The 12,599-nt window shown below is 39.0% G+C and overlaps 1 protein-coding gene across 3 annotated transcripts in view; it reads right to left on the bottom strand.

Moving 5' to 3' along the window:
* The window catches only part of ctnna1 (catenin (cadherin-associated protein), alpha 1), a 71,457-nt gene that overhangs the window by 23,211 nt on the left and 35,647 nt on the right, over positions 1 to 12,599 (bottom strand). For all 3 annotated transcript variants that reach the window (XM_034598718.1, XM_034598719.1, XM_034598720.1), the window contains exons 10-13: positions 8,197 to 8,289; positions 6,632 to 6,788; positions 5,711 to 5,911; positions 3,378 to 3,529 (exon numbers count right to left, since the gene is read on the bottom strand). In XM_034598718.1, coding sequence (XP_034454609.1) covers positions 3,378 to 3,529; positions 5,711 to 5,911; positions 6,632 to 6,788; positions 8,197 to 8,289 — 603 coding nt within the window. The remainder of the gene's footprint in view (positions 1 to 3,377; positions 3,530 to 5,710; positions 5,912 to 6,631; positions 6,789 to 8,196; positions 8,290 to 12,599) is intronic.

The raw sequence follows: 12,599 nt of genomic DNA on the forward strand, positions 1-12,599 counted from the left end.
TCATGCTTACTGTGAAAATCCAACACTGACTGACGGGAAAATGTATTTCGTTGTGATATGGGCACAGGAAAGATGATGTGGACAGATTACGGAGCATTATCACACCTCTGCGGTTACTTGTGCTTATCAAGCTGTCTCAATACATCTCTTCTGTAATGGATTTGGAACCGTCACATCTAAAAATAGCTGAAGGTCTCTGAACAACCTTACACTCCTTTATGCAATGTAGAGATGCTCTTGTTCTCAAGGGAATGGGGGTACGGTTTCAGAAAGCTACAAAGCTGTAGTGACTCATAGGCATCTCTTTCAACCCAGACAATGCTGTTCAGTGGGGCAGAGATATCACCTGCTGTGGCCTGTGCAACAGATAACCTGTGGACGTGGGAGGCTCTGAAATGATAGTTCATGGTGAGTACCCAATGGTAAATTGCTGTAGAGAAGCAACAGCAGTTATGCTGTTTAATAAAATGAAGTGTTGACGAGGTAAATGATGCCACAGTAAATGAAATCTTAATACTTCTTTTCATGATTAGGCAAAGTAACGTCCAGCAACTCCAGTGTGACTCTGGAAGCTGAAATACCCAGTTTCACCTGGATCCACCCACTAGAGGGGTTCTAATACCATTTTTCCCTTCACGATACAGACACCTGGACTTTGGGCATCGACCGATAATGACTTAAGATCAGATACCAGTACATTTTAAAAATAACTAGTACAACTAATTTTAACAGCTGTATTCTACCAACCCTGTACGGAAGTGATTTATTGTCGTATGGCCTGGGTCAGTTTAAACCCCTTTCAAATTTTGTATGGAGGTCATTGGTGTTCTAATCGAACAACACAAGTGCCACCCCTCGAAACTGAAGTCTTAGAAATTGCACACGTCGCTGTTTTACTTGTGGGAATTTCCAGTGTGAAATAATGCTGACATTTAAGCTAGCTCTGGCTAATGCTACACTACTGGAAATCTCCTCTCTGCCGTTAAAAAGCAGTGCTTGCCAGTGGCAGTACAGTACAACCGCTTTTGTGGAGCAGTAGAGAAGAATTGACTTCCAGGAAAAGAACATTTCTGTATTATCCAGTTTCAACAAATACACACGCTATTGGATCAGCAGAAGAAATTGCGTACTTGCTGATGCCCAACCAAACATTTTCATCAATATACGGGACATTTACGATTCTGGTATTAGATCATGTCTAATTAACACAAAGTGCAAAACATAACCAGACAGTAGCTGTGCAATAATAAAAGAAAACAACAGCATAGTTAAAGTCACAGTTTCATGACTGGAAAATCTTATCTAGCTTTTCTGCCTGCTGATGTACATGGACAGAGTAAAAACCCTCATTGTTTTTCTTTGACATTCTGCTCATTACATCTGTGAGAAGAGCACTTTCTTTTTTTGGGGACACAGCCGGGAGAAACACCTTGTGGTGTAACGTACTTCACAAATCACAAGGTAACGACAGCTGTCCCCTGTATCTTCCTGTCAGCATCTTGCTGACTTTGAGACAGTTCAATGTCTGGGAGGCATTTTCTGTGATGTGACTGTGGGTGAGGAGAGGGTCCTGACCACCAACATAGACTGTGTCTGCACCACTTAGAGAGGTTAAAGACTTGTCTATCTTAAGTAGCCCAAGCCACACACTTGTCTGTTCTGATTTAATAGTAGGTCACTGTGCAGTGCGAGCAATGAGGGTTTATAGAAAGATGGATAGAGAGTGTGTTCTTGTGCGTTTGTGTGGACTTGCCCTGTAGAGAAGTTGTATCATAGTGTTCTCCAGCTGATTTGCAATATTTGAGATCTCTTTGGACTCATTGCTCAACGTTCCTAGTTTCACATATGACCTGTGCCATTAAGGGACTGTTCAGCCAAACAAAGCATTATGTTTTTTGATCCATTTCTCTGATCTCATCCCAAACAACAGCAATTGACGTTAAGCATTAAGAGATTACTGTGTAGATGCTGTTGGGAATTCAATAACCATTTGCCGCTAAATGATCAGCTAAATAATCACCTCTAAACCGGTGATGATTACCTCTCACACCTGACCAAAAATCTCGGGAAACTGGATCATTTTTCACTTTAGATAATGGATGAAGTCTGAGTTGAGCCTCATTGCTATCTCCTGCTCTCACTTAATGGCCAACTGAATCTGACAGATTAATTATAAATAAGCAAGATTTTTCATAAATCCTCAGGTTTCTTTAAACACATATGCACACCTACACACACACCCACCCACATAGTTCAGCCCACTCAGCCCGCCCCACGGGTCCAGTGTTTTCAGCTTAATCATTCTGGATAACAAGAGCCGAGCTGGGGCAGATGGATATTGAATGTATTTCTCAGTCCGACTAAAAAATGCTAATTAAAACCCCCATCTTAAATCAATTGCTTATTATAATGCAAATACTGCATAATGGTCTCCCTCTCATTTGGTTTTTGTCTATGTCTGTGCAGCATTATTAATGAGAGCCCATGCTTAGTTTTAGAGCACTACTGTCAACACAAAATGTGCTGTCAAGACCAACGATTCAAATTAAAGTGTTGAAAATAATGGAAGAGGGCATAATACAACCAACCAGCACATTGTAACTCATCGCAGTAAATACATAATTGGGTACTGTTGGACATGAGGAGCAGTTTAGACAAATCAACTTACTTACTAGTTAAACTATACCATCTTAAGAACTATCAATTTCTCGCTACAGTGCATTTTGTTGTCAGTCACTTACATAACGCTTCAGTGGTACCCATCCACCATCTGTCTCAGTTATACTTCTACTCAAGCAAAGGCCATTAACCCACAGACAACTAAGACTGTTAGACTAGATTGCAAGTCTGGTCAATTAGGTCGGCTCTTGCCTGAGACAAGTTAATCATTGGCTTCTAGGGCTGCACGCATATACAGTTTCTCACATACCATTAAAAACAGCATCTGGTGCTCCAAGACCAAGAGCCATATTATACATTCACACACACATTAAACTACTATAACCAAGCACTGTTACAATGTTGTGACCTGTGTTGAAACACTTCAAATTAAACCACATCAAAATGAATACTGCCCATGAATAATGAATGTTTATCTTTACACAGGGTTTGTGTTTCTTTTAGGGCGTTGCAGCTTCTGAATGTGATCAAAAGGAAACCTTGCTATACGTGCAAAAACATCCAGAAATAAAAGAGAATTATTTACTCAACACATTTAAAACTCACTCCATGCTCCAGGGACAAAAAAGGTAGATAATGCAAATGGATTAGGGAAGAGCAGATGACATCATTAAAGATTAAAAACTGATTTTCACACTGCGATGAGCTCAAGAGTCATGTTTGAAAAATGGAGGGGGGAAAAAAACTGTGCAACTTACTCGGATCATGAGGACAGCCTTGCGGATGTCGCGAATGCCATCATACACCAGACGGGATGCGTCAATGAACTCGTTCTCGTCCACAGGTTGTGAAGGATTTGAACTCAAGGCCTCCACCGCACACTCCACTTGCTCGGTGAACCGTGGCATGACTGAAGGAGGGTGAGATGAAAGGTTGGAAGAAGAATGGAAAAACAAAAGAGAAAAGAAACACAAATGAAAATCCACTCCATAAACTCAGAGAAAAAGGTACAGAAGTAAAGAAAGCAGTTTATAAGACAAACTATTAATATGCCTTGAGTGAAGCATAGCATGTGTCACATTAATATTTGAAATAAAACTTGAAGACACACAGAACAATACCTTGCATAAACCTACCGACAACAACCCCGTTATTTTCATACAGCCAACACAGAGGCAGTAGGTTTGTGTAAGCAATGGCAATAAAGTGAGAATTTACATCTCTTCCACGTCTAATGTTGACAAAAGGAAATTTGTTCTATTGATCTATTGACTGCCTTATATGGTTGCAGGGCAAATATGGGAAATGATGAAGGAAATAGATCCCATTTTCCAATAGAAGGAATCACAAAGCTGTCCCAGAGGACATGAATTTTAACAACAGCTCCAGAGGGCTCTCCAGCAGCACATCTGCAATAATAGTATTTCTGATTGAGGATTAAAATTTAGATTCAGGATTCAGCTGGGCCTTCGTGGGAGAGGAATGGATGTAAGGATGCAGAGAACAGCAGGAGTAAGAAACACAGGGGACCAGGGTTTTGTGCTCACAGGTTGTTGATAACCTGCAGGCTTGTGTGGGAAAATTCAAATAGGTGCTGGTGTAGAGACCCTGTGAAATGTTCACTCTTTTCACTATATTTTATTCTGTCACATAATGAAGACAAGATTTCAGTTTTCATTCTGTTGTGAAATATATTCATGTTTTTAATTTGTCTATGTTTTATGCATTTGCAACTAAATTCATACATGAATATCCAGCAGCATTTCATAAAACTTTTTTTCATAAAGTTTCATAAAACTTGATTCAGGTTCAACAAACTAATACTTACATATTTCTATTCATATACTTACTGTACATTTGTTACACAAATGCACGTGCATGTCAGAAATTCTATAATTAAAAAGTGACTGTTGAGTTTTAAGCTGAATCTCATCACTTTACTGTTGACATGGTGTGAAAGAATCTGACAAGCAGTATGTGTCTCCAGATAGCGTCACCTCTCTGAGCCTATGTTAAAATCCAACTTGAACTACAACAACTACAACTGAACAGTGCCTGCTGTGCAGATAAATAGTGTCAGTAGAGTCAGACCTGGTTGGATCTCACGGCAATAATAATAATATAACTGAACAGTCAACTTCACAGAAGAAAAATACACTTTTCTATGCCAAGTCAGTGCATATCTGAATTTGTTTTGGCAATTTAATGTGACTAATGTTTCAAGTAACAATAAAGATTGAACTAGCCTTTTAAAAATAGACTTCTGAGGAACAAGAAACAGCACTCATATCTGGGTGTGGCTTAGGCAGTGACAAAAACACTTAAGCAGGCTAGGATAGATGTGTTCAGATCATTTAAAGGAGACATATTCAGCTTCATCATTTTAATTTGTGTTATTTGTTTAAAAGATTAACATGCTCTTGTTTTCTAAACACATCAGTTCTTCATACTGTCCATTGCAGCAGCTCCTCTGATTGGCTAGCCGGCCCACTGTACTGTCATTGGTCAACTGCTATATAAGGGGGCATGCCAGAGTATCTTGGCTGATACAGACACAAAAACCTATATAATACGCTGAAAAAATGAAAAGCAGGTCTCCTTTAGGAGCTGCATTCATAATAAGCGATTAAGTACCAAAACCTTCAAGGCTGGATACCAGTTTCACTGATAAAGACCATGGAAGGAATTAAGATAAGAAATTGGGAGGAATGTTCAACCCTGTTCCTCGTCACACTGGGACAAAACATGGAATCCCTGCAGGGAAATTTGTATCTGGTTTTATGTGTGTAATCCACAAATATGGACACATCCATTGTTGAAAAGCAAGTTAGGTTTTACTTTTATATAATATCAGTCAATAACCCTACCCTATCAGTCAATTTTAATTGTGCATGTGCAGAATCACTAACACAAAGGCACATAACATAACAAACAAACATTGTGCAATAAATAAAAAAGCCACAATAGTACTCCTGGTGAGTCCAAGTCCAAGTCATGAAAACTTAGTCAAATGATTTAAGAACATGTAAATGCACATGTCTGTTTGGCAGAAGCAGATTTCCAATTGGATAATAATATATTTGTATGGTACCTGTGTTAGTGAGGAGCTTGGTGGCCTCCAACACTTTCTCTGTGTAGATTCCAGGTTCATAGTTGTCCATTTCACAAGTGACCACATGGACGACTCTTGCAGCTCGGCCTCGAATCGCCCCGGCAGTGCGATCCAACCCATCAACATCTTTCTCCTGCAGTGCGATGACACACTTATTCACATCCTCCAGGATGTGGTTCTCTGGGGACAAACGAACATAATGCTATGAGTGGCATATATGTCTTATTAGTTTAACACGTTGCTCCAAACATGCCATCAGCCTGCCTCAACTTTAAATGTCATTTTCATTTGTTGATCTGAAACACACTTTAATCAAACCTGGATCATCTTAATGAGAGTAAATGAGAAAATACATATATTAAGCAACACCCGTGTGTTTGCATAGGGATGAAATTAAGAGGACCACTGGGAAGCTTAAGTGTATATTGGAGAGGGCTGAAGACAAATTCTCAGACTGCTTATTAATGGGAGCCTGTAAAATGCAAATGTCCACTGTGTAAATTACAGTCTGTCCTTGGCTGGAGGTGAGAGAAGTCAGTCTGCTTAATGCTTAATGAGAACTCTTTAAGGGTATGCCTGACAAACCATTTGTGTGCTTTAACGCACAGGACAGGATGTCAATTTCAGACGTAGTTCTGCTGATGCTTCAGTGCTTTCCTCTGTGGAAACCAATCAGCCTTGGTATGTATGGCTCTCATCAGAAAAGACAAATAACACAGATCCTTTACAGCAGTTTTACCTCCTCTTAAGAATGGTCTTAAAAGCTTTGTGCAAATCCATCTTAATTCTGACCAAAAGTGCTGTCTACCAATAAACAGTGCCCCGCCTGTTTACACATCACTAATCCAAATCATCCCAACAGTACATTTTTATTTGTCCATGCAGAAGAATACCACTTACCAGACACACAAAGGAAGTCATCAATGGATGTTATGTCATCAACAGCATCAGTGAGGACGCGAACCTGCTTCTCCCACTGCTCCTTGAACAAATCCATATTGTCCTGGGCCACCTTACTGTTGGGCTTGGCAGCAAGGGCTAACGCTGCATTAATCACCTGTAATCACCCAATTACAGCCATTAAAGCTCCATTACAGCATAGCCCTGAGCCACAACATTTGCATAGGTTGATTGCACGAAGCCCCCCCACTCTCCCGCCTCGATGTTGGGACTGTAGTATGAAGCCAATTCATTCCTGGGAGTGATTATAGACACAGGGTGTTTTGAAGGATTGATTGAAATAAAACTAATAGCTGCTTGTTTTGGGGGTAGAAACATCTGTGGGTATCAAAGCTCAGGATGAATGGGAGTCATTAGATGAGATTAAAAAGAGCAGTGGCAGCATAGTGAAGGGAGCTGGCACGGCTCAAAGGTACAGTTGAGGGACTGGTAGTTAGGGTGGTAAGAGGTATAAAAAGATGGGCTCAATGATGGACAAGACTTAGGGTACTGATGTTTTTATATTTTCCCCTTGCTCTTTCTGACTTGTCCACTTTAGTTAATATAGTATGTATAAAAATGGAAATACAAACTGCAGGTATTTCCACTGTCTATGCAATTTCAACTACATTTAAAACTGGCATCAAAATCTGTATTTGGTTGATAGGGTTGCAACCGGATAGTGCTTGACCACATGAAAGTGGAGAAAAAAAATTAACCCGAGATGCATTGAGGGCGGACTGCAATTGGTCAGGGACGCACTGTGACAACATTGAACACAAGTATAAATGCAACTAGGTTGTCAGTCCAAATACAGTAACTAGATGGGGGCGGATAAAATAAATCAAACATGACTGGTCCAAACCATTAGCCCATAAACACACAAAGCAGTTACATCATGGATGGCTACCATCCTCTGTTCTTTCTTTATTTGTTGTTTTAATGGACTGATGCAAATTAGCAAACGTGACGTGAGCTGGAGAAAGCGATCAGATCTGCAGTCTGATCTGCGAGGTGGACACTGGAGACATAATACCAGGTGTAAATGTAAACAGGATCAGATTATATCCAGATACAAAACACATTTTAATGCCAGGTGTAAATGAAGTCTTTGAGTGGCATGTTCTGTGCCCATTTTTCATTTCAGTATTGTTCAAGTTAATTATTTGAGAAAAAGGGAACAACGCCCACACAATGTTTCATGTCCAGTTTGACTGTGATTTTGTCCTACAATTGATCATTCCATCAAGGTTTGTACATGGCAGATGGGAATCTTCCGTTTTTTAAATCAGGTATTAAAATACTAAACTGCTTGTAAGTGGATCAAAAAAGTATTTTTATCAAAATGATGATTTGGTGGAAAAAACTGTAAGAGCGACTGTGTGCTGCAAAATGCTTTAGACACTGTCTATAAGCTGCAGTTTTAACATTGACAATGCTGTTTCTAGTAAGAGACAACGAGGACACATCAAAGAGTTGTATTATCAATGAACTGAGTAAAAGTCAGGGGTGCAATTGCCTGGTACCTGTGGGCATAGAACTTCCAGTTGAGATGCTGCCATGCGAACCAGTTTCACTCCCTCCTCATTGTTTGAGATGGAGCATGCCAGGTTGGCAACCTAAAAAGAAGAAGAAAAAAAACACAATCTACTTTTAAAACACAGACAGAGACACTAACACAAATGTATTTTGAGAAAAGCAAATAGAGCAATACATAATTAAACTTAGATAAGTTCATTATGGTAGCCTGGTTTCTTCTCTATCAGAAATGGAGCAGCTCTGCAACACAACTAATCCCAGTGGAATACAAACACACGGCCAAGGATTAATTTATAGAGATGCTAAAATGATACAATACGATGCCACAGAGGGGGAAAAAAAAGAGAAGTAGGAGGGTAAACCAAAGCTAAGTGCTTTAGTGAATTGATAAAATATAAGTTTTGTATTTGTTTCCTCAAGGAAGGGGTAGTTCTCAGCAAGGAAGGGGTAGTTCTCAGCAAGGAAGGGGTAGTTCTCAGCAAGGAAGGGGTAGTTCTCAGTAAGGAAGGGGTAGTTCTCAGCAAGGAAGGGGTAGTTCTCAGCAAGGAAGGGGTAGTTCTCAGCAACTAAATCACAAGGCTGCCAGATTGCCATTACACTCCTGGAATCAGAGAGGCAAATATTCCTGACACTTTCAAAAACCGAGCAGCCGAGTGAGAGCTGGAGTGCTGAAGTAAGCAGGTCTTTGCTTTGCAAGTGCCAACATTTATGGTTTGTGAGTATATTTTCTTGTACTGACCAACAAATCAAGCTCTCCAGCAATTATTTGTAAATGTTCTTGCATCTTGCAGAGTAACAGTATGTTTCTACTCATACTCCAGAATTTAGGTCACAGACGTTGAAGATTCCCATTGGTTGGTCGGGATGTGTTGGCAACAGTTTTGAAACAGAATGCCTGGGTTATGAGGAACTGTGCCAGAGTGGGATTATCCAATAGAAAGAAAATGTGCTGAAACATAAGCAATTACAAAGGCAAAAACCAACTGCTGATTGCTTTAAAACAATAAGAAGGGGTGAAAGGTTATTGTTACAATGTGGGTCTTATTTTTGTAGTTGCTGCAAACCGATTCCCAATTTAAATGCTGAAATCTGGGTCACGCTGTAATGTAAGCAGTGACGATATCCAACATGTAAACAAAACCCTAGTTTTATGATTGCATATGATTTTAAGCAATACGTGTTCACAGCTATAGAAGTCGGATTGGACAAAGCAAAAGCAGGTTGTTTTATTTAAAAATTTAAATTAATGTTTATAATGGACAGCTTGGTTGTAAATTTTAATATGTGTAATAATTTTCTCTTCAAAATGAAAAGATCAGGATTAGTCATTTGAATTGAACCCATGTGATCTTGTCATTGCACATGTTTTTAAGGTCTTAAGAATTAAACAGTTATGTAAAAAGCTACAATTTAAGCATAGAAATGTCTTTCAACGGATTGCATTATTCCATAGGATCACTGGCAAGTCTACATGTTGGCCTGACATTTTGGAAATCTCCGACTTTTTTTTATCTAAAACTCGTCAGATCAGAGCATCAACTTATCTAAATACCATAAACCAACCTCCTATTTTATGTCACTACCATCCCTCTGCCTGGTTAAGAAGAGCCTTACACTTGGTGCATGAAAAACTGAATATATTTTTTTAATTCCCACCGTTCTACGGCTATCAATCTTCCAATTTCATCTTCTCATTAGGATGGACAAGATACTTCTTTTTAGTTATAAGGAGAGAATTGAAATGGATTTACAGTATCTGATGAGAACATTACAGATTTCGGTATAATCAGTCGCCTTTTGAGTTACACGTTTTTTTCTCTGCTACTGAATTCTCCACACAGCATCCTGAGCAGCCTGGTTAAGAAGATAGCCTTGAGGTAAAAACATTAAGCTCAGTCTATTTTTTCCTCCTGCTCTTAAGATGATGCATTTCTCTGCTTATAAATGTTTATAAACATGGGAAAACCTTTAAACCACTGGATTTGGCTATAAATGTCAATACCCATTTTTACTGCCACAGCTTGCTTTACGAAATGACTACAAAGGGCTCCAGCCATGGCAATGTCTTGTTAGGTCAAATAATCTGAACTTACTTCCTTCTGAGTAGAGGAAAACGTCATGAGACATTTACTGACTATCATTAAATTATTGCTGTTCACATGAATGAAACTTAAAGTAACACCTCTTATTATTTAATGAGATAAACATTAGGTTTCGATAAATTGATGTTCTGACAAACAAGGGTAGAGAAGCTGCTTGAAGCCTGCCTGAATGAATGTGGGTCACTCATAATGTTGCTTTTAAATAAATGTGTGTGAGCTAATGGATCATTTGCCTTTGGGCAGCCTACAGTGGCATGATGTCATACACACAGAGGCTGAGATTGGTGGCACTTTGCTGTTCGTACCGCTGAATTGGGGACATCACTTTTACTAACATATTTGCTGGTTTATTTGATAATAAACCAAAACTATTACTTCTCACTCGGGACATTGCAACACCATACATTTATATCTGTAGTGTTTGGCCGAGGGTCATTTCCAGAAGTTGCTTGCAGTACTGTTCGATACCCACTTTGCACATTGCATTTAGAGGGAAATGTCAACCATTTTCAGTCAGAGGTGAAAGCCAAGAGTCCTACTGTGACTAGCCTATTGCTCAGCTGAATGCATTAAATGTTAGACTGCTCCAAAGGATCGGGTTTTCACGAACAATTTGACTCTCATATCAGCCAGTGCTCTATTATACTGAAATAAAGCTGGGAGTTAACCGAAAATTATAAAAATGCGACACTGGCTGTTCTTAAAAAGATTACAATTCTTAGCCACAATGAATCCATTCTGACATCCAACCTCTTCATATTTCATTGCAAACAATACAAAAAAGTATATAAGCAAATGAATCTACTGTATCACATACTCAACTGTATTTAAATGCAATGTGTAACTGAATCCCCGGGATTTAAATTTATTTTTGTGTTAATTTACTGATAACATCATCACTAAACTCTTAAAATGCAGACACATGCTTCAATTTATGTCAAGAATGAATGAGCGCCTGGTTGCATTTGCACCTGCCATTACATTGTCTTCGGATGTGATAATGCTTCTTCTAGAATATATTTAGAATAATTTAGCATATGTTTGTGGTTGAACTTATGAATTTCATATTTTTAGTGGTACATTCATGGAATATAACAGTTTCCAATATTCGTTATGTAAGAGAAACAGACGAGACAAATTTTACAGGGGATTTTTTCTGAACAACTTACTGCACTTGTAGTGTGTAATAAAAGATTAAGTAGGAGTATCATTAGTTACAACAATTAGTGAGCAGTCAGTTTTGGATGTAATCATGTCTAATCTAAATAGTTATACTCATGTTTTAGTAAAAACTTACGTATAATGATCAGTTTATGTATCTTTAGTCATGAGAATTCAAGTTTGGCCAATTCTCAGGACACAGCACAACTATATGCTATTCAATGGCGCTCCTGAGATATTCAGCTTTAATTCTTAATTTATGTCTAACAAAGATCCTGTTGCTGATGAATAATTTATGAAGGATTAGATCAAGCAAGCAGTTTAGAAAGGCATGGATATTGAGCGAATTAAATATTTTGTCTAAAGGATATAACAAAACCTATCACCCAGAACTATGACTGCATGGGATTCTATTGAACAACTTCTTCTGTTTCATTGTTGATATTAAATCAGTGTATAGAGGAAAGTTTGTTCTATTTGTTCCTTAAAGAGGGGAAAACACCTTTCATCATCTCTACTTTTATGAACAGCACTGCCTCTCAATGCTAATGCAGTGCAGTCCATTGTGAGATTCACTCAATCACATCTAACTGCATGTGGCAACTGGCAAAGTATTTACATCTAATACCATTCATCTAAAACAGCCATCAAAGTTTAAGAAGCAGGAGTAGTGACCGAGCGCTCGAGAAGTTCATCAATGTCACGGTCTAATGCAACTCCTGACACTTCAGCCTTCAGGAGCTACTTAGGGCTCTACTCCCCAGTGTGGTCCCCTTTTCCCTTGGATGCCTCAGCGGTAATCCCAGTCAATGCTCACACTGCCCTGCTCTTGCTGGACAAACCGATCCAGCAACACTCATGGTAATTTGCCCATGGGAGAAAAGTGACTTTCAGTATAATGCTCTGACAAAGGCATTCAAGAGATTTAAAAGACCTCTAATTAGGTCAATGATGATTTTATGAGAATGTTGCTCATCTGAGACGTTGCCTATGCAGCTGCTTTCGTATTGCCATGTGTCAAGACAATATCTGTTGTTCCTGTTAAGCCATGAGTCCACACCACAGAAAGGGATAAGAAGTATCACTTTAGCGGACATGTGGACTTGGTCAGTAAGAAATCATACATC

The sequence above is a fragment of the Hippoglossus hippoglossus genome, chromosome 10 (genome assembly GCF_009819705.1).
Source record: "Hippoglossus hippoglossus isolate fHipHip1 chromosome 10, fHipHip1.pri, whole genome shotgun sequence".
Lineage (NCBI taxonomy): Eukaryota > Metazoa > Chordata > Actinopteri > Pleuronectiformes > Pleuronectidae > Hippoglossus > Hippoglossus hippoglossus.